The sequence below is a fragment of the Paramormyrops kingsleyae genome, chromosome 21 (assembly GCF_048594095.1).
Source record: "Paramormyrops kingsleyae isolate MSU_618 chromosome 21, PKINGS_0.4, whole genome shotgun sequence".
In the NCBI taxonomy this organism is placed as follows: Eukaryota; Metazoa; Chordata; class Actinopteri; order Osteoglossiformes; family Mormyridae; genus Paramormyrops; species Paramormyrops kingsleyae.
Genome location: NC_132817.1, coordinates 906,048 through 928,638, shown reverse-complemented (window position 1 = coordinate 928,638; position 22,591 = coordinate 906,048). Strand labels below are relative to the sequence as shown.

Below are 22,591 nucleotides of genomic sequence, written 5' to 3'. Positions count from 1 at the left end.
AGCAGCAAAGAACAGAAAGTCATCTTGTGAATGCAATACATATGAAAGTATGTATGTTTGAAAATTTTCGAAGAACAATGTACAGGTCAGTGGTTCTAACCCTGAGACGACGCTTAACTAAGCGAGACAGTTAACTTGGTCTGGAGCAGACTTGTTCACTCGCCTAAGTTACCACAGTAGCTCAGTGGGGATTCATTTAAGACATGTTGATGGAACAGAACTCCTACTTAAATGAGCCAGACTTGTCGGAATAAGTTAGACTTTCCCTTAATCCTGCTTTGTGGAACACCCCCCTGTTCTTATTCTCTTGATTGTATTTTGTTTTTCTTATTCTTTGTTTTTATTTGCACACGCTGTAGAGCACTTTGAGCTGCATTCAGATGTAAAAAAGTGCTATATAAACAAATCTATTAATTACTATGACTTCACAGGGGAAATGGCTTTAAAGATCTTTTTTTAGAGACCAATAATATTCCTTCCTGGTGGAAAAAAAATGCTAGAGAACCCCTGAATTCACAGCTAAAATCAATACATTCAAGCAAATGGAGGGGGATGGTGAGGAAACATGGCTGCTTATTTGTATTATTTAATTGAAGGCTAATACGTAAATGAAAATCTTTCCAGTAGAGTGCACTTCCAGTAGTTGTCAGGCTTCTACTTTTAGAACCATACGTAAATAGGTTTTAGGTTGACATCATTTTTTTTGTTCCTAAACATTTACTTTGTTTTGAGAGCAATGTCATTAACTGAGAAAAAAAAGTTTGCTAGTGGAGTAAAACACATGTTGAAGCTGCTTTAGCTGACACATGTAACACAGCTATAGGCATAGTTTATTTCTGTCTCTATTTTGAGACATTTATTTGGAATTAAATATTTCTATACTAAATATACAGACTATATCATCATTTTGGATGGCATTGCAATATGATTGTCTATGCAATTTATCACCAATGTGTATGATTAGTTGCAATTTAAAAAAATGAATCATTTGACAGCCTTACACTACAATGCCCTCTCCTTTCTTATTCCATATGTTCATCAAGCCTTTTTGAAAGCATTGAAATTCAGCTTGTACTTGTTTACAAATAGTATTTTTGATGTAAATGAATATCAGTATGACAAGTTTATGCAACATTCTTAAACAAATGTTAAAATATACTTCCTTTGTGTTGATTCTACATTAATTTGGGGGTTTGATGTGCAAATATTTATGATCATAAGTTTTAATGTTAGGTTCGATTAATCTAGATTAATTTGATGAAAACCATGCAATTAGTTCTCTCTTTAAATGGATTGACAGCCCTAAATGGGATACATAGGTCCTACCTGCTGGTAGGATCTTCATCTATCTTCTGCAGGCTGAGGGAAATACTGCTGCTGATGTTTACGGAGGAGCTGTGGTTCTGGGTAAAGTGCACTTGCAGGGAGACTGGCGTGGGGCTGGACATACACTGGCTGATGTCAGTCAGTATGTGGGGCAATGGACCAAGCTTGGCCAGCGTCTTCTGCAGGAAAAGCAACATCACCAATCATGGAATCTCTTAGATATATCCCCTCCAAGCACGGTGCTTAACATTACTTAACAAACTCACTTAACATAACATATTCATTTAACATACTATCTACTCCAAAAGATGTTAAAACTTAGCTGTTAAAATATCCAATTGTAAAGCTGTAAGTTATTTAACAAGGTAAAAACTGCTGTCCACTAAAACTATAAATAAGCAAGATGAGTTTGATAATTACTGAGACACTGTTTCTATATTTGTACCAATATTTCTGGCACTTCTATTTGTGTAATCACTTAACTCAGTAGTGGAATAAGTAACGTTAAACACAGTCACTCACAAATTATCATCAACTGAACTCTCCTGGATGAGGGACTACGGCTTTGATACCTTGTCTAACTGTGGCACTACCTCCCAGAGGAGAGAATGCAAGGCTGAAAGCTCGCGGCCCAGATCAATGTAGCTTTCAAAGCTTGCAGTGCTGGAGATGTTGTCCGGGTTGGAGATCTCATTCAGGAAGTGATTCATGGTGGCCCATTCCTTCTCCAAAAAGTCATTCATGAAAGACATATACTCTTCCTTGATGCCAAATCTGCATGGAGCGGCAAAATAATTGGGGGAATGTTCATACAGAAGATTAAATTCAGGGATAAGCAGCAAAACTACTTTAAAGCCTGTACAAACCACTGCTGTACAAAATCCATTATCTGAACTACTACAGCAGTTCAAGGAGGCGGATGTGTTAAAGTTTCATTCAATTTGTTTATGTATCCATAGCAGTTAGGCAGTTAAGATACTCAAATCTTCCAAGTTCTACTCCTTCATTACCTTTACCAGTAATGTTATACAACTAAAACATTTCAGAACCCTGGGCTTTTTTTCTGTTACGTTTTCTGGTTACATCTGAAAACATACTTGGTGAAGTTGGCCAGGTTCTGAATGACTTTTGCGATGAGGGTGAGTGTTCTGGAGGTGCGGTTGTCTGGGTACTCCTGTGTGAGGCTGAAGAGTGATGGCGACATGATAGCAGGGCAGAGGAACCGCAGGAAGAGTGAGGAGCTGATAAGGTGCTTGCTGATGTCCGGTCTCCCGAGGGAACAGCAGCATTCCTTCCATGCTGAAAAGACTTCCTTAAGCTCCCGTGGAAAAACACTGAGGATGTAGGCCACGGCACAGGTTGAGGCACACTCTTGAACAACCGCACACATGTACCAGCTAACAATTTTTTGTTCTAGGAACATTTGCCAAACGTTACAATTGAAGGTATGGAAAATATTCAAAATGTCCAGTTTTCCTGATTTTCGCAGAACATTATCTCTCTATTTAAACTACAACTAAGAATAATAATGTAGAAAACAAATAAAGGGTAGAGCAGTGGATAACACTGTTGCTTTACAATTTTTAACCATGCACAGCTGAGTGCAGTACAGTTAAAATCAAAACAGCGTTTCTCTCGGATCAAGGTGCTACATAAATTAACACAAGGCTAATGCATAACAGCCTAACAATGTAGGTTGCATAGTGTGCAAAAGCTGTGCAAACATTGCAGGACAGTGCAAAAAGAGAGCACAACTGACACCAACGAGTACAAACAGCACAGTAAACTCAATATGGATAAGGTGCAGTTTGGTTGTGCAATGAGGTAGTAATAAAACATAAAAAAGTAATTGTAAACATGGTTACAATAAGTTAATAAACAGAATAATATTATAAAATAATATTTTTTTATAATAAAACAATATTCTTCAATAATAATTATGTTAAAAGGAAGTTCAGGTAATAATGCTACCATGCTAACATTAACAGAAACTGTTAGCTAGAATTATGAGTAAATGAATGAGAAAGGCAGAAGGGCTCTCACCAATATGAGCTTATGATCTTGCAGAAGGCTAGCTCACAGCACATCTTCAGATTGCTTTGGTGCTCCCAGATGTCAGAGCTTGTGGATTTGCTAGGGTCCACTTCACAGTTCTCATCAGACTCATACAATGCTTTTATAAATTCCCCTGAAAATGGCAGAACACAGGGAGTGGTCCAGGCAATGAATGACAACACCTGTACATTAGGCAATCCGGGTTGTCTCCTGAAATGGTGACATTTGCGGGCTCACCTAGGGCATTGTGTAGGTACTTCTGGCCTACCAACTTCAAGTACTGCTCAACAGCTTTGGTAGTCAGTGTGTTCTCTCTGAAGATGAGCACATCATGGTGCACCCAGGTGGCTGCCTCAGACATAATCAGCTCAGTGAGAAAGTCCTAATGAAAATAAACTGGAGTAAACGAGTTTGCACAGGGGGAAATAATGCTAACCTTGCAGCTTAGCTTCACATGCTAAGGCTCTGCAGGCTGATATACACCCCTCTGTACAAAATAATAGTAATTCTTCAATAGAGCTGGGCAATATAGCCAAAAATGTCGTCATGATTAAAGAATTCATATCGGTCGATATCGAGAATTATTGTGATTAATGTCAGATCATCATTTCTCTCCAGTTTAAAGGATGAATTTTAATCCCAACTTAAAATCAAAGAAAAGAGATGGTTAATCGTAGTTATAAACTATACTTAATCTTCAGAACTTAAACACCTGCCAAACTGTAGTGATGGCCAAAATGAAGCTTCCGGAACGTTTGGCTATATTTTCTGTCCCCACTAGATGGAGCTCTTTGTTCAAAAAAGGGCTCAAAGCATGCCGAAAATGAAACAAAAGCACCACATGTACCAAATAGCATTTCGAGATAGAAGATGAGCAAGTTATTTTAGCCATCGAAACGCTGCAGCCTCCCTTCATCCTCTCTTTTCCTAATTCTCTGTGGATTATTACCAGAGCTGGATAATTCAGGTCCAGAGAGTAAAAGTCCAGACCAGGATTTTGTTTCAACCAACCAGTTGAGTACTCTGTGACTGTCTCTATACTCAACGGTTTGCTTGAAAAAAAATCCTGGCCTGGATTTTTACTCTCTGGAGCTAAATTACCCGACTCTGATCATTACTATATGAATTTCTCATGGACTGAATTTTACTGTGGATTTTCCTTTTGGATTTCCCTGGACTACCCTTACTGAATGGGTTGCTTTGGACTTCCAACGCCGGTGAGTTGCCCTGTTATTGTGACAGTTTTGTCTGTTGTCTGCCTACTTGCCCTATTGCATTCTGTTTTGGTGTTCTGACACCAAAGTAGTCATAGAGAAAGTGAGCTCATTTTATTATGCAAAGCCTAAAGCCAGCAGCATGGTGTGTCTTAAATTATATCGAACTTTTATGGAGCATTTGGCATATTGATATCAAGAGAAATTATATCGCGATGATTATTATCGTTATCGTTTTATCGCCTAGCTCTATTCTTCAACCAAAAGCACAGGAAAAAATCTTCATTTCAGAAAAGAAAGTTTGGCCCAGGCACATGTGGTTTAAGTTAGTTTCTCTGTAAATTATCTTGGGACATAAGAAACAAATAATTTATTTTCAAGTCTGATGACTAACAACCACAAGGGTTACAATCTATATTCCATAACACAGATTATTTATTAGTATTTGCCTGTGTATATGACACCCTATACCCCCACAAAAACGTTGCACATATATCCATGGCCAGCCCCTTGAAACACCCTTATTTTTCAGTCAATATCATGTTTAACATAATCACAGGAACAAAGCCAAATACATTTCCTTCTTTGTTGAAGAACTGACTGCCAAAATGAAGAAAACTACAAATAAAGGGCTGGTAATCATGTGATTCTTAACACCTTTCAGTAAACCAATATGGCCTAAAATATAGCTGAAGATAGAGGCATCCAAAAGTATTAATCAAATCACTACCTCATTCCAGCAGTATACAAAAAAAAATGTGCATTATAATTTTCTGTTAAATATTAGTGAGTAAATGATGGCCTGGCAACTTGAACTTGTCATATAAAGACAAGACATTTGACAACTATTGCCGTTACCATTTAATTACCCTTCAAAATCACATAGAAATAAGAGGGAAAAAACAAGAAACATGAACCTCAGCTGCATCTTATACAGTGGAGATCGAAAGTTTGGGCACCCCAAGTAAAAATGTTTATTAATGTGCATAAAGAAGCCAAGGAAAGATGGAAACATCCCCAAAAGCCATCAAAATGCAAAAAAACATCAAAAAAACAGTCCCTGACACTGTCAGGTCTCAGCTTGCCAAAGGGGGTAGTACAAGGTATTAACTCTGCAGGGTGCCCAAACTTTTGCAGACACCATTATTTGGTTTTCTGTTATTTTGAAAGTGTAAATGATGAAAATGAAATCCAACTTTGTTTTACATATTATAAGAATGTCTCATCTGCATTTTGATGGCTTTTGGGGATGTTTCCATCTTTCCTTGGCTTCTTTATGCACATTAATACACATTTTTACTTGGGGTGCCCAAACTTTCGATCTCCACTGTAGGTGGTTGGCCTACAAATAATGCCTACAGTGTCAGTTGAGTGAATAACACACCAGAAGCTAACAGCCTAGATATTGAGTAAATTCTCAAGATGTGAAAAATCCCAGACACACTTCTCTGTTCTGCTCTTCTGGCTTAATAAGTTTTCTAGATGTATATGCTACAGACAGTTACACTTGCAAAAACAGCAGCAAGTAGGTCATTAAGAAAACAGTTATCAATAGTCCATGCTTACAAAGTAACTAAAATCTACTTTCTAAACATCTTGAAAACTGATGTTGTTGATACAGTTTAAAGACTTTACACAGAAGCTTATCTGACAATACTATAGTTTCAGCAAATATCCCTATTTCTGAGCTAGTACTACCATGCGATCTGACCTTTTAAATGCTATCAACAACTACATCTGTACAGGGTCAGGACAGCTGAGACATGTTTGAAATTAAGCCTTAGCTTACCTTAGCTCTCCCTGTGCTCTGAAGGATGTGGACCAGGGCAGAGGCCATTTCTTCCTTGCTTCTCACACTAATTACAGGCTCCAATACAGAGCAGAGCATACAGTAATTACTGGTGATGAACTCTGCAAACTGCTTGTACTGCTCCATTGGCAGGATGGGGACACCCTGAAAGCGCAACCTGATGCGGATCATAGGCCCTCCCACCTTCCCCTTGCTGGCTGTAGGAGTACTGACAGGGTACCACTTCTCTGTGAAAGGTCTACCTTTAATGCACCCAGTTGGAATATTAACCAGGCCCACATAGTTATTTTTATCCTTCTTTTTATCAATATCCTTGTAGATGTGGACAGTAAGACTGGAAACATTTGGAAGGTTAGAAAACTCAAAATACTCCCCCCAAAAAAGGTTTCCAGATTTTGCCTTGCTGGTAGTGCGGGCATACAGCACATCATCCAAGCACACCTCGCAAAAGTACTTTTTTTTGGCTGGGAAATCCTTGGCCTCAATAATCCAAAGCTGAAGCAAATTCTCAGTTCGTCTGCAGTTGTCCTGTAGTAGGAAATGGAGGGATGCAGTCAATCGCCATTATATTTTTATGTCTCTGTATGATTATGAAATATACCAAAGTAATATGTATATTTTTGAAAGAGAAAAGCACACCAATAGGTAACAGTCAGTTTGTTTTAGGAAGGAAAGGTAGAAGCTGGGAGTGAGCAGTCAGCTCCTAACTACATTTCATTAAACTGCTATGGATTCCACCATATTTAAAGTAGTTTTGAATAATGACAGGATGCACCTTATTAGGTTGCACTGTTCGCTTTAAGTCTTCTATCCATCTGTCCCGCTCAGCTGCTGACGGGCAGCTGAAACATTTGCTCCCACCAGAGTAAGTCACCTAAATAGAAAAAAAAGATAAGAATAATACAATAAGAATAGTTATGAAAAAATACACAGGAACTGGCATGCTAAGAATCATGCTTTTATAAATGTTAGGTGCAAACTGTGGTCAAAGTCCATCAGTGATGCAATTCTCAATGCAAATCCCAACAGGCTGTAGACCATACCCATGTAATCACACCACCAAGGGAGTAAAACAGCACTCCAGCTCGCTGGGCACCATCCGCATGTGTGGAGGTATACAATTGGATACAGCTACACTGTCCAATGTATCCCATTCCTCCAAAATTTAGGCTGGGTTACACCAACATGGTATAATTTCTATATTGGATTAAATCAAGATTTAACTGCTTATCAAGTTGCACCAAACTTTAAACATAGATTGAATATACATAATTTATAGCTTACTCATTGATTGACTACATGCACTGGTGCTAATATTGAAGTTACGCGGAAATGCAGAAGACAACTGAGCAGACGGAAATACCATTGTACCCCAGTTACATTTAATGCATCAATTAATACATTTTTGGTTGCATCTCCCTATTTCTGCATTGGAAAATTCGATCGATAACCAATATACTTTAATCCAATATTGCCGGTGCTGGCGGTGAAACTTGCAAGTGATTATTTTTATAACCATTTTTTTTCTATTCTGTGGAAAACGAAACATTGACCTGCTGGCCAAATTTAATAAGAATCATGAACATGGTGCAGGTCATATAAGTAAAATATAAATAACAGGCTGTCTCCCGTTTTGATTGCAATCAATCCCTCAATAACTAACAAATTACTAACTAATCTATCATGGTGGACACTGAACCAAAATTAATCCTATTTTAATCATGATTTAAACTGGTTTAACTAATCCAGGGTTAAAATTAAGACATGCAATGCATCTCTGATTATTTAAACACCAGTTTAAATCTAGATTTACTAACCCTAGATTGTGTCTACACCAGGATTAATTTAATCCATGTTGGTGCATCCCAGCCTTAGAATGTTACACAATACACTAATGTTTGCTGGGGGGTACCATCTGAGCTGAAGTGCTGGTTTAGTCCCATGGAATTGTGACATTGTGGGTGGAATTTACAAACCATAATATTGTGGGTACAGCCTTCAATCTCCCACCGTACACAGGCTGGCCTGGATAACTGACACATTGATGGACTTTGGCTTTGTCCTTTTAGCAAGCAAGCACACTCTTTCTTTCCTCTCCTCTGTTGTCACCTGGATTGATTTATTTCTTTGCTTTGTCTTCCCTTTCTTTGTTTTTCCCTGTTTTTGGATTGTTCTGAATAAATGATGCAGGTGTGTATTACATACTCATGTATTGTTGTGAAAGGTGCTATATGAAAAATAAATTGAATTGAATAACTATGTCAAGAAAAAGCAAACAGTACATATATTCAAAGAACTCTTAATGATGAAATTCACAACAAAACAGCACATAACAATATGCATAGCAAAAACCAAGGCCTTGGTCAGCTTCAGACTTTAGAGAGTACCGACCTGTCTGATGGTTACACTTTAACCTTCGTGTTCAAATTCCAAAATGGACTCCTTAAGGCAAATATCATACTCACTGCCATGAAAAGAACCATAACAACTGAGATTGCCATTAGCCACTTATGCAACAGTAGAGTCCACAATGGAACTTGAACTTTAAAGCACTAGTGAAGAAGGCTTATGTATATTTTCAGAGGAATAACTTATTTGAGCAAAAAATCACTTTTTCCATCATCTGAATGTTCCAAACCCAGTTAGTAACTCAAAAACAAAACAAAAAAAAAACTTTTGCCCGATTGTTTTTAGGTTATCCTAAAGGGACAAGCTGCTTGTACTCCAAATAATGCATGCAGTAATGGATTGTTTTTAGACTATGTAACTAATGATAACTGGTTATCATTTTGTGAGTGTCATGCAGTGTTTTATTGCTAGTTTAAATCAGTGTAGTGTCAGTTACCTCAAAGCAAAACTCTTCACCCAGAATGCTACTGTGCAATGGCTTAATCATGACATCCTCCTCTCTGGCCAGGTCCAAAATCTCAACTGCACTTTCTGGATTAAGGAGCGAGTCATGGTGTGAATCATTCAGTTTCAATAGGCCTCGGGTCCTAGGGCAACACATAAATCAAAATTAACTGCATCAGTGCCAAAAGCAAAACAGAACCACAATGAGGAGGAAGACGTGCACCAAACCTTCACTGTAGTCTTGTACTCTGTGAATGAAAATGATTAACAGAATGTGGGGGGCAGGGCATGCTATACACATCTACCCATTCAAAAAGAACGTCAATTGAGATTCCTGCATACACACTGGCCCTTTGTGTATAAGATTGGCCACCCCTGGCCTAGTCTATATCCTAGTCATCACTTTGACGTTATTTAGCTTGATATACTTTCCACAATCCCTGAATCTTAAGGTAATTGCCCCTAAAACGAAGGCTAGCTTTCTTGCTTAGCTGCTTAACATGGTACATAATAACAATGACATTAATTAATAAATTAATAATTAATAATATTTACACGTTTATATATTACATATAAAATGATTGAAATATATTGTATATAAATAATTACTCATTTAATCTTCAAATTAATCAGTAAATTACTCTGAGCACCCTGTATATATAGAACAGCGTGAAACAAAGTGCAGACCACATTTTGGGCATCAATCCCCAAGAGTAAAATCACTCTGCCAACACTGGGATTCAATGCAGGGATCTTCAGATCACAAGCACAGTGTCCTAACCAGCAGAGTTACAGACCCACAGGGCTACACATTAATACAAAAGATAATATTATTAATACTGGGCAGTTGATTAGTAAACAGTATTAAATTTCAGTGTAACCCAGTAAACAATCCTAGTCTCACAAAACACAATGTCATACTTCTCATTATCAATGATTCTCAAAGAAGGGAGCCGAATGCTTGACTTCCTGTCCAGTTTAGACTGACTCTCTGTCCTCTTGATGGATCCTTTCAAACGTTTGCTGAAAAAACCCTAGAACATACACCAGAAAAGACATTATACAGCTAGCATGTGTAAGCTGTAACCAGTCCAGCAATTTATAAATAAGAACAAAGGTTTTCATGCTGCCATCTTAGCTTGGTGTGAACCAGGAGACTTTAAGCTCTCCAAGCAATAGTTAAAGACGTAAAGATGAAAATGAAATTTTGGTTCTATAATGCTCAGAATCATTCATCAAGCACAAATCATGCTCATGGACTTTGACTTGGAGCAAAAGGTGTGGACATAAGGCTATATAGACAAAAATACAGTAAATACAACAAACAGCTAAACACAGTCTTAAAAATCTAACATTCGTAATATGTAATGTCAAGGTGCCAGTGAGAAAAAAAAATTATGTACAAATATTAAATTGGTATAAAGCTGTACATTTCAGCCAGGGACGGATTACGGACCGGGCCAGCTGGGCCACTGCCCAGGGGCCCTTGGGGTGCAGGGGGCCCATGGGGCCCCTAGCCCAAAACAATTTGCAATGCTTATCAACAATGTATTTTCGTTTGTCTATTTTAGAGGGCCTACATTCTTTGATCCTCTGCCTACAAGGGCCCCTGACCCTATAGGGCCTCTGATGGAAACATGGAGGGAGGGCGTTTGGCTGTCAAGGGCCCTTGAATTGTGGTGGTTGTGGTGGTGGTGGTGGTGGGGGGGGGGGGCCCTCGCGAACATTTTGCCCAGGGGCCCACACAACCCATAATCCGTCCCTGATTTCAGCAGCACTGTTCATACCATTTGCAATAAGCATATTTTTTTCTAATTTTTAACTAGAATTACTGAAGGTTGTGGACCATTAAAAGGATTACAACATGCTAGAGGAAAAATGATCATTTTCAGGTGATGGAAATGTTATCAAATTAAAATAATCTGACAATTTACATAAAGCAAATAAAAGATCTTCTGAAAATAGCAGCCTAAATTATAACATTTACTTATTCGGAAGAAAAAAACTGAAATTGTTACCTGAGACTGAGTTTACCTCCCATGTTATGGTGAATAAAACCATATTCTTTTTTCTAGAGCAGTGATTCTCAACCCATGGCTTGCGACCCAAATTTTGGTCACAGCAAGCTTTGAAATGATTGCAAGGCAGAGTTAGTTTATAAGTATTTTAAAACCTGCAAGCTCCTATGCCGATCAGATTTTCCAGCCCTATATAAACTAGTCCTGTGTCTGCCAATGCTTAGCGCAAAACTAGTGAACCAATCCAAAAAGCAGATTTGTATGATAGACATTGATTGGTGTAAATTGCAGAGTGTACCACATACTTGATCATAGCATTAATTTAATCCTGTACTCGATATAGGGTTGCAACTGAGCTGGCATGGTAAAAAGTGGATCACGGTGCAAAAAAGGTTGAAAACCACTGTTCTAGAATACAAGACCTTTAATACAAAAACACATTGGTTTTCATTGATGTCAATGTTACACATGACATTCAGAGTTAAATGCAGTCCTTGGCAGCTTTTAATGAAAAGACAAAGGAGATAACCTCAATACAATGCGGAAGGGTTGCACTAACTGGGATTTTGAAAGGATAGGAGATGAATCCTTCCACTGAATTGTTCTTTTCTGCACTTTCCAGTCCTGATATGCTCTGTCTTCTGGGCGATCGCTCAGCTGATCCTTCTACAATAAAATTGGGATGAGATTAAATAATGGAAGAATACGGACATCACTATAAAATCAAACAATGTGAAATGACAGTTCATAATGCCAGTGGTTATTCAGCAGAACTTCTAGCCATCACATTTTCCATAATCAGTTATCCAGTTCTGACTGGCAGCAAACCTGATGCACTTCCAGGAAGCACAGGACATATTGCAAGATGGCACCTAGATAGTGTCCATCAGACGGCACATGTGCACCAATAGACGTTTAGAGACACAAATCACCCTAAATGAAATGTCCTTCCTCCAAAAGAAAAATCCCGTGAAGGAGGAGGACATGCAGAACTGCATATACTGAGCTACTGTACAGTGGAAACTGAACTAATAATACAAACATAATGAGGCCATAATCCAATCCAGCTACAGTGACTTTACAATCAATGTTATCAAAGTTTTGTGAAATTTGGATTATGGTGAACCCAACAGCAGAGGCACCCAGTAACCACAGTGCGCATTGACTGTTAGACAATGAAATTTGAATCAACTAACAACCAATACTACTGATAGGAAACAAGACAATCAAGGCAGAAGGTAGCCTTAGTGTTACAACTGGGGGACTGTACACAACACCTCAACAACCTTTTAAATATTATTATTTTGCAGGTCAAGTACCTAAAGACTGGCAGACATGGTAGTGGTCCTCAGAAGAGGTTCCACCCAATCGACAAACGTAGAATTCAGGAGGAACAATGCAGATCCTCCCCAGTTAACAATGGTAAAGCTATTCGCCCTCATATAGCTGTGGTACAGTTTGTGTGAATATGCCATCTCCAGGCCCAAAAAGTACATCTAGCCTGTGTTAGCATTACAGCCTACCTCATACTCACTGTGACACACCTGCAGAAATATGCAATATCAGAACAGCTTCTGAAAGTTACTTGGTCATTTTCTTTAATTTTTGACCACATATTTGATACAAATCCACTGTTCTTTAGAGTTAGTGCTAGGGGGAGCTAGGGCACACCATGGCTACAAGGGCATCTGGGGGGCTAAAGCTGACACTCCAGGTATTTGCAGATGTTCTTCTGGCCTGATGTGAAGCAGTAGGGGTAAGAACCAGCTCCACCAAATCTCTGTCTTTCAGAGAGGGGGGGACTGCCACTAATGATGGCATTCAGGTACTGCGGAGGGAAATATGAACATGTAAGGAGACTAGAGTGGTGGCTGTGGTTTTGGCAGCCTTCAGCAGGTCCACAGTCATCAAATGAGGCTCACATGTTACCAGTCCACCGATGTCCCTATCCCTATCAGCTATGGGTATTGGCAATCAGAGTACAAGTGGCCAACGCTCTTCTTTCTCTGTCTCTAGGGCAGGGTGAGGGTTTTGTTAATATGGTGGGACCTCTAAATAGAGTCACTGCTTCTTTTGATTGAGAAGTGTTAGCTGAGGTTCTATTGATGCATTATCGACTGCTAACTCAGAACTACGTAATAAGACAGTCCAACTGCCTATTTATAGTACTACAGAAGAGCTGAAAGGAAATTATTTTCCGATGCAAATTTATGCAAGTGAATGCTAATTCTGCTAACTTTTGATAATTGCATAACACAGTGATTCTTATAGACGTGCTAGTGGAAATAGCACAAAGTAAAAAAAATATAATAATTGCACATAGTAAATCATGTGAACAGTAAATAAGTGTCTCTTCGGTTTTACATCACTGTGGCTCTCAGCAACACCTTTACCGAGCCGACCCTTCTGGAAAATCAAAGCAAGCTAGAACCTGGAAAATCAAAGCGAGCTAGAACATGGAAAATCAAAGCAAGCTAGAATCGTGTTGTAACTAGTTTCTCTTCGCAGTGTGGCTCGGGTATGGGTAGGTTCCTGTATGATAGTGGAAAAGCGTCATTAGTTGATGACAGTATGCCACACATAAGGACTAGTGCAAGCAATTTTAGGCTTCCTTTCACTATCCTGCAGTCTCCTTAGTATACTTTGGCATTGTTATCATTTTTAGATAATTTGTAGATAATCGAATGATTATGGAGGACAAAATGTGACTAATCATAAATAAATAAAGCAATAGTAAAGATAATTTTTTTATTTTTCATTCCAAAGATTTCTAGATAAATTAATTTTGTTTTCATTCAAAGGATTTTTTTTAAGGTTAAACTGTATGATGTAGGCAGTCCTAACCCTTTTTATAAAGCACTATTGGCTAAGGGGACTGATCTGCGCTCCATTACCTTGGCCTTGCTTGGATGAGAAGAATTGGTAGTTGACGTTCATATTAGTAATGCAATTAGTAGAGGTCGACCGATGTATCGGTTTTGCCGATTAATCGGCACCGATAGTTGATTCCCGGCATCAGAGCTGAAGCGGCTGAGAACGGTCCGTTGTCCTTATACAGTGCGAGAGCCAAAATACAGTATATATAAAAAATTTGTAGCAGCTGAATCAATGTAATGAAATACACAAAATCTTGTTTTATGAAGTGCAACCAGCATGGTGCTTTAGGTAATGTATTCAGTACTCCAGTTTTTTTTATGTAAAAGCACAGACTACCGCTGCTGCTACTAAGAATGTTATTAAATAATTGTCTAATGTTATTTAATGTTGATACACATATGTGACAGGGGGAGAGAGCACGCAAGCGAGTGTGTCTGCATTAATTTCGTTTTAAACGTGTCCGGTTGTTTCAGCATAATACAGTGATGAACTGTACATAAGATAAATAACATAAGGCTATTTAATTTGTTTAATAAAAGGACAAGATATAAACCTGTTCTATAGGAAAGGTAGCCTTAAATGACTTCTGTTGTGATCTTGCGCTATATATAAAATAAAATTAAACAAAATTAACTTGGGGCGCCCCCCTAATAGAATGGTAGGGTAAACACGTTGTGGTATATGTAGCCACATTTTTAGCCACATAATACTGTAGCTGATTGTGTTGACAACCACGACTTCCCGTGCGTTCATTTAAACACGTTTGTGTGTGATGGGACGGGGCGAGTAACGCGGCCGGCAGTAACGCCATTGGTTGCACTTGAAGTTATTAGTTATCTAATCCGACAGTATACGGCTCATTGAAAAGAATATTCTCAGAGTTGTGGTCTCGAAATAAAATCCCGAGTCCATGACAAGAACGAGTACAAATATTCAAAGACAAGATCGAGACCTTCAAAAACTGGTCTTACTACAACATTTGATATTACTATAAATTTCTATCATGAAGAAATGAAGCAGTGGTAACAAGAAATTTAAACTGTATGTACAGCAGTAAAAACGGTGGGTAACTATATTTATATCCTTAACATTAGTGATCTCAAAAAAGGTGAGTAAACGCTGTTTCATAAATGGCGTTTATGTGCCTTTACCCTCCACTACACCACTGAATGAAGAATTTGCGTTAAGTAATCTGAATAATTGCATAAAATAATCCAAAAACTCCACAACGTCACATAACACATCAGTGTCTCTCCGACCTAATTTCAGCTAATTATCGTCAAATTCTAGCAGAATTAAAACAAGACTCTGTTGTGTCCGCCTCCGCCATTTTTGAAAACGTTTTTTTTTTCAGTTCTCCCAGAATTCATCATGTAAGATACTCAAGGCACGCCATTGGTTCTCGTCACCTTTTTCTTTTATGGCGGTTAGCATCCAGCTTAATGTAGGTATGTTACAAAAAAATCCAAGCCCCCCATATAACCGAAATCTAACTCTAACTGATCTAAATCTAACTGAATTTGATAGAGAACTAGATAACAAACAGAATGACACCAAAATCATTTAAATATCTTGAGAAATAAGGAAGTTATAGCAATTATAGTGGCGGAAATAAGTGGTCATTTTTTCCTTTTGTTCTTAATGTATTTTACACTAAGGCTGTGATCTTAAGTTGAGAAATTTAAAGAAATTGAATAAATTATGTGATCTTCAGAAAAATTAAAAAAATTTGTTTTATAAGCTGTTTTAGTGAAAAAAGCCCTGCAGGAATGCACAGAATATCAGTGAAAGATCTCTCATAAACACACTTGGTCATCTACAATGTAAACAAACGCGCTTGACGAATCAGGTTGCAGTATAGCAGTCACGTGACCTCTGGGGCACCTCATTACCGTGACCGCTCAGTTGGGAATGCTTTCGTTCACAAGCAAAACCATTGACTTCGCAACTAAGAATTGTCACGAAATTTCACACAGACATGGTTGAATAAATGATATATCAAATCTATAGGATTCAAATCTAGTGATTTTGAAGTGATGCATTTGAGAAGTAATTTATCGGTAATTTTGCAACGGGAAAAAGAAACACTTCTGACCGGTCAAAAACAAAAATTCGAAAACTACGTTGTGTCGAAAAATGTGAACTATATCATCTATAAGCGTGTGCTCCTGGAACTTTAAAGATAAACCCACCGTTCAACTTTTTCCGCAGCTATGCTATTCCCCGCATCCACCAAACTCGTGATGACATAAACACACCTGCGCGGAAGAGCGGCGCAGCGGGAATCGTGAGATTGTAACATACCTACTTAATGGTACTTTACTGCCACCGCGGCTTTGGTTAGCTTACTGCTCCCAAATTAGGAGGTAGCCACTGTACTTATATGTATAATAACGTAGACCCAACTAATCGATTATTAAACTAGTTGGCAATTATTTTAATAATCGATTTTAATCGATTAAATCGATTAGTTGTTGCAGCCCTAGCTGTTAATACCTGCGCAGAGATGGCTGCGTTTGGAGTGGTGCCATAACACTGGAGTAAAGTTAGCAGTGGGTTCGATATTCGCCAAACATTCATAGATCATCTTCGAATTTACTCTATTAAAACATTACAAAACAAAGTAAATTACACATTCACAAATACGTGTGTGTTTGTGAAATCACATGCACACCTTGGTTATTCAATTATTATATCCAGTAAATTGTGAAAAAGCAAAATAATGCAGCTCCTGGTGTGAATTAACACATTCACTTGGGTTTTGACAGAATGCAACATTTCAAAATAAAAGTCCCATATTTAAAAAAGGAGTAGCTCAACAAACGATTATTACAAAACACATAAAACACTTTAAAATGCTATTCCAATGTGGCACGTACTTACAAGAAATGACAAGCACATACATGGCCCACTAACACTCGTGAAACTGCAAATAGTGGTATAAGGTAACATTTCCATTATTTTTCTATGCAGGTGGAACATTGACTATACTAAATTTGTGCCTGTGGTTCAAGGACATGAGTAAAGCTACACATATCATAGCCTTTGGCACTTGTGAAACCTGTAGAAAATTTGTGAAATCAACTGATATGCCTCATATCCATTGTTTTCGGTGCAGGTGGGACATACAGCATCCCAGTGCTCAAAAAACAATGAGCCCAGCAACTTAATTTCAACCACATGTCAACTTACACAAATTATGCACTTTGACACTTGTGAAACCTATAGATAATTTGTGAAATTAACTTCTATCACTTACTTCCTTGCAGGTGGAACATACACAATATAACAAACCACTGGGATAGGGGCTAACATTGATAATGACTGAATAATGGAGTTATGCCAATTGCACGCTCCCTCAAAGGTTGCGACATCTGTGGCATTGTGCTGTTTGATCAAACTGCACATTTCAGGGTGGCCTTTTATTGTGGGCAGTCTAAGGCACACCTGTGCAATATTGATGCTGTCCAATAAGCACCTTGACATGCCACACCTGTGAGGTGGGATGGATTGTCTTGGCAAAGGAGAAATGCTCACTAACACAGATTTAGACAGATTTGTGAACAATATTTGAGAGAAATGGGTCTTTTGTGTATGTAGAAAAATTTCCGATGTTTGAGTTCAGCTCATGAAAAATGGTTGCGTTTATATTTTTGTTCAGTGTACTTGGGCAGTTGCCTTTAAGAAAACGAACGCAGTATCAGTGTTGCCAACTTAGCGATTTTGTCGCTATATTTAGCGAGTTTTTAGACCCCTCTAGCAACTCGTTTTCAAAAAAGCGACTAGCAACAAATCTAGCGACCTTTTCTGGTGTTACTGGAGACTTTTGGAGACTCTGACGTGAAAGCACGTATCGTCCTTACTCTTCTCACCGGGCAGCGGGTGCTGCCGTGGGCTCCCCTCCCGTCCCAAAGCACTCACAGGTGGCCAGTCCAGATGCAGTCACAGCAGGAGATGTGCATCATTTTCTCACATTGCCATTGACAGTTTTTTTCATTTGTCCTTTTTTGATCCGTTTAGATTGTTAATGTAGATTTTATGCCTCATATCCATTGTTTTCAGTGCAGGTGGGACATACAGCATCCCAATGCTCAAAAAACAATGAACCCAGCAACTTAATTTCAACCTGTGGATAAAGGACATGAGTAAAGCTACATATATCATAGCCTTTGGCACTTGTGAATCCTATAGATAATTTGTGAAAACTTATATTCCTTACTTCCATTTTTTCTATGGAGGTGGAACATACAGCATCCTATTGGTCCAAAACCAAAGACTCCATCAACTCAGTATCAGCTTGGGGTCAAAAGGCACATGTCAACTTACACAAATTATGCACTTTGACACTTGTGAAACCTATAGATAATTTGTGAAATTAACTTCTATCACTTACTTCCTTGCAGGTGGAACATACACAATATAACAAACCACTGGGATAGGGGCTAACATTGATAATGACTGAATAATGGAATTATGCCAATTGCACGCTCCCTCAAAGGTTGCGACATCTGTGGCATTGTGCTGTTTGATCAAACTGCACATTTCAGGGTGGCCTTTTATTTTATTTTGTCGCTATATTTAGCGAGTTTTTAGACCCCTCTAGCAACTCGTTTTCAAAAAAGCGACTAGCAACAGATCTAGCGACCTTTTCTGGTGTTACTGGAGACTTTTGGAGACTCTGACGTGAAAGCACGTATCGTCCTTACTCTTCTCATCTGTTGCTTCCTGCACCCTGTCCTATCTTCCTGACCTTAACTCCTTTTCCTCCCTTGCACTGGAACCTGCAACTGATACTCTCCTCTCCTCACTTTCCTCATCCATTGATCACCTCTGCCCACTGTCTCTTAACCCCAGGAAAACTCGCCCTGCTCCTTGGCTTTCAGCTGCATTACGCAGCAACCGAAGAGACTTGCGGGTAGCAGAGAGGACATGGAAGAAATCTAAACTTGATGCAGATCTGTCTTCCTACCGTACTCTTCTATCCAAATTCTCTTCGGATATGACTGCAGCTAAAACTGCCTTTTATAAGGAAAAACTTGAGCTATCCTCACATGATCCCCGTAAACTCCATAATATCTTTTCATCACTACTCAACCCTCCAACTCCTCCTGCTCCATCTTCCCTGACTGTTGAAGACTTTGCCACCTTCTTTGACGAAAGGATTGGCGAAATCTGCCAGACATTCTCTCCATCCCCATCCACTACACTACACACCCAGGATTTCCCTTCCCCCTTACTGACCCAGTTTTCCAGTCTTACAGTTGATGAGATCATGAAAGTCATTTCATCTTCCAACCCTACCACCTGCCCACTGGATCCAATCCCTTCCACATTGCTCCAGACAATCTCTCTGGACCTTCTCCCCTTCATCACCACTATCATTAATGGCTCCATAACTTCCGGTCATGTACCAACAGCATTCAAAATAGCCAGGGTCATTCCTATCTTGAAAAAACCCACTCTAAATCCCTCGGACACTTGCAACTACCGACCAGTATCGCTTCTTTCCTTCCTTTCAAAAATCCTCGAACGCACAGTCTACAACCAGCTCTCTCTTTACCTCTCTCAGAACAATCTCCAGGATCCTAATCAGTCTGGCTTCAAAGCAGCTCACTCCACAGAGACTGCCCTCTTAGCAGTAACTGAGAAGCTGCATGCTGCTAGGTCAGCTAAACTGTCATCTGTCCTCATCCTTCTTGACCTATCAGCACCATTTGACACGGTTAACCACAAGACTCTCCTATCCATCCTTAGGAGTCTTGGCATTGGTGGTTTGGCTTGGCAATGGCTTGCATCCTACCTCAAAGGCCGATCATACAGAGTGACATGGAAAGGACTCACATCTACCCCACGTAGTCTCTTCACTGGCGTCCCTCAGGGCTCGGTTCTTGGCCCACTCCTGTTCTCCCTCTATACCAAATCTCTTGGTGAGGTCATATCCTCTCATGGCTTCTCTTACCACTGCTATGCAGATGACACTCAACTCATCCTCTCCTTCCCTCCTTCAGACACTCATGTCTCCACTAAGATGTCTGCATGTCTAGCTGATATCTCATCTTGGATGACCGCTCACCAACTGAAACTCAACCCTAGTAAAACGGAATTGCTGTACATCCCCGCTGACTCATCCCCCCTCCTGGACCTTGCGATCTCCCTCGACAACTCCCTGATCCGTCCTTCGGTTACTGCTCGCAACCTTGGGGTTACCATGGACAATCGTATGTCCTTTTCCTCTCATATCGCCAACATTTCCCGCTCTTGTCGGTTTATCCTGTTTAATATCAGAAGGATATGTCCATTTCTTTCCACACAGGCTACCCAGATACTCGTTCAGTCCCTCGTCATCTCCCGCCTTGACTACTGCAACTCGCTCCTAGCGGGTTTACCACTGAGCATCATTCGTCCCCTCCAACTGATTCAGAATGCATGTGTGTGTGTGTGACCGTGGTGGGCTGGTGTGGATGATGTCCAGGGCTGTTTTTATGTCCCAGTCCAACCCTGGATACAGATGTTTATTTGTCTCTGTGTTTTTTGAGTTTTATAAGGTTTTTGCAGAGTCTCAAGCAGAGATCTTGAGCAAGACTTCTTTGAAACTTTAGACCGCCATAGCCCACGTTTGCTTGAGATTTGCAAATCCACAAGTGGAAGTGTTGGCAGAAGACTCGCCGAGATCCTTCGTCAGATTGAAACAAGGGTACACATATTTATTTTCTCATTCTTGTTGTATCTTCTTATTTCTTTTCACTTTTACTTTTCAAATTAGGCAAGATTTAACATGTCAGTTACTGGGCTTTAGGGTGTTGATGGGCTGATTTTGTTATTAATGAACAGAGCAATGCCCCTTTTTCCATCCTGTGCTAAGATGAACTAACTTGCGGCTAACTATGTCCTTATACTGTATATAGTCAATTGAAATTTTATTACGTACACCCAGCTAAAACTCAGTCTAATCCAACAATTCTGCAATATATCCTTAATGATGGTGTTGATATTATTTTTGTTGATTAATGATCATTGGATAAACACCTTATTATCATAATTTTGGAGGCTGTAGTTTGCTCTACTGTTAAACTGACAGGTGATTCTATTTTGTCTATCTAGTTTATATCAGCCACACACAAACTACAACCTCCAAAATTATGAGTTGACAAAGTCTGAGCAAAAACTGACTATTTTGACTTTTATGAAGGGGTATTTATTGTAAGACTGCTGGATTAGACTAGACTAAATTTAAACTAAATTTTAACTAGGTGTAGCTAATAAACTGACAACTGAGTATATACAACTTAAAACATTGGAGTGAGTACTGGAGGGAGCCACACCCTACTGACATGGGACCAGCAGTGTGCCCATACCGCCAACTCTGTTGTCCATTTCATCTGATATTATATTCGTTGCGATACAGTCACATGATCTTTCAGGGTGCTTAACTTTTTTCTCCACGAGGGTATATTAATATTTTACTGCCGAATGAAAGCACATTTACCAATAGCTTATATTAGCAACTTAGACAGCTGAAACCATTCAGTTGCACGGTTTCAAAAGTGTAAGTGGCTAATGTAATGAACTACTATGCTTTTGCAAATCATACCTCCACTTAAAAAAATAAATAAATAAAAAATTGCATCACAAATTCTCACCTTCTGTTTTTGAACGAACAGAGCACACATAAGTTGCATCATTTCTGTGTATTTTAGTGCATAAGTTAATATTTTATGTAAAATCTTATTTTTAACAAATACAATCCATACAATGTTATGCTATTTTTATGACATGTTTTTTGAAAAAGCTAAATAAGATTGTTGCTTTGTAGTCTTTGCAAGTCTCATAAAAGCAGTACAAAATGCTGAAGGAACAGTCGTTATAAAGACGAGTTTTATAGTAGCGAACATTATTAAACAAGTGACTTTTGTAATACAAGGTCACCGCTTACCCGAATTTGCAGTTTTCCATAAACTGAATAGTTTTCTTGACCCAGTAACAACTGTGGGATTATCGTATCATTATTTGAATATCGGTATTTGCAAATGGACGGTCGATCAGTGCTGCTTCATGACTCAGACCCTCAAGTCAATGACTGTTGTCCTTTTTATCTTACAAAGCTATAAAAACACATTAGTTTATTCTTATATATATTTGAAATTAGACCAATCAGGGTTCCTGGGGGTGTTTCTTTTAATGTTCCTATGAGGAAAAACTCACAGAATAGGTTAGAAGGTTTGGCGAGATTTGTTTGATCCGGGGGGAATCGCTGACTCCTGAGTGGTTAGTTTAGTGGGTTTTACATAAACTTAAGCGAAATGAGCCATCTGATGTGAAATGTTCGAGTGAGGTTATGCTCTGATAATGGCATTCATAGAACACCTCTTGTCCAGTCATATTTTTTGTGAGAACTAACCATTGTATAATATGTTATATAGGTGACTAACCTTGGTTGT

General features: G+C 39.0%; 1 protein-coding gene across 5 annotated transcripts in view; it reads right to left on the bottom strand.

Moving 5' to 3' along the window:
* The window catches only part of rasal2 (RAS protein activator like 2), an 89,288-nt gene that overhangs the window by 7,173 nt on the left and 59,524 nt on the right, over window positions 1-22,591 (bottom strand). For 2 of the 5 annotated variants that reach the window (XM_072704510.1, XM_072704513.1), the window contains exons 5-14: window positions 11,806-11,942; window positions 10,180-10,292; window positions 9,251-9,401; window positions 7,181-7,279; window positions 6,385-6,933; window positions 3,619-3,763; window positions 3,370-3,514; window positions 2,424-2,660; window positions 1,899-2,100; window positions 1,327-1,505 (exon numbers count right to left, since the gene is read on the bottom strand). In XM_072704510.1, the coding sequence (XP_072560611.1) occupies window positions 1,327-1,505; window positions 1,899-2,100; window positions 2,424-2,660; window positions 3,370-3,514; window positions 3,619-3,763; window positions 6,385-6,933; window positions 7,181-7,279; window positions 9,251-9,401; window positions 10,180-10,292; window positions 11,806-11,942 (1,957 nt within the window). Of the gene's footprint in view, window positions 1-1,326; window positions 1,506-1,898; window positions 2,101-2,423; window positions 2,661-3,369; window positions 3,515-3,618; window positions 3,764-6,384; window positions 6,934-7,180; window positions 7,280-9,250; window positions 9,402-10,179; window positions 10,293-11,805; window positions 11,943-14,170; window positions 15,052-22,591 lie in introns of those variants that run through there. The other 3 variants (XM_023810290.2, XM_023810292.2, XM_072704512.1) reach the window with 3 other exon arrangements.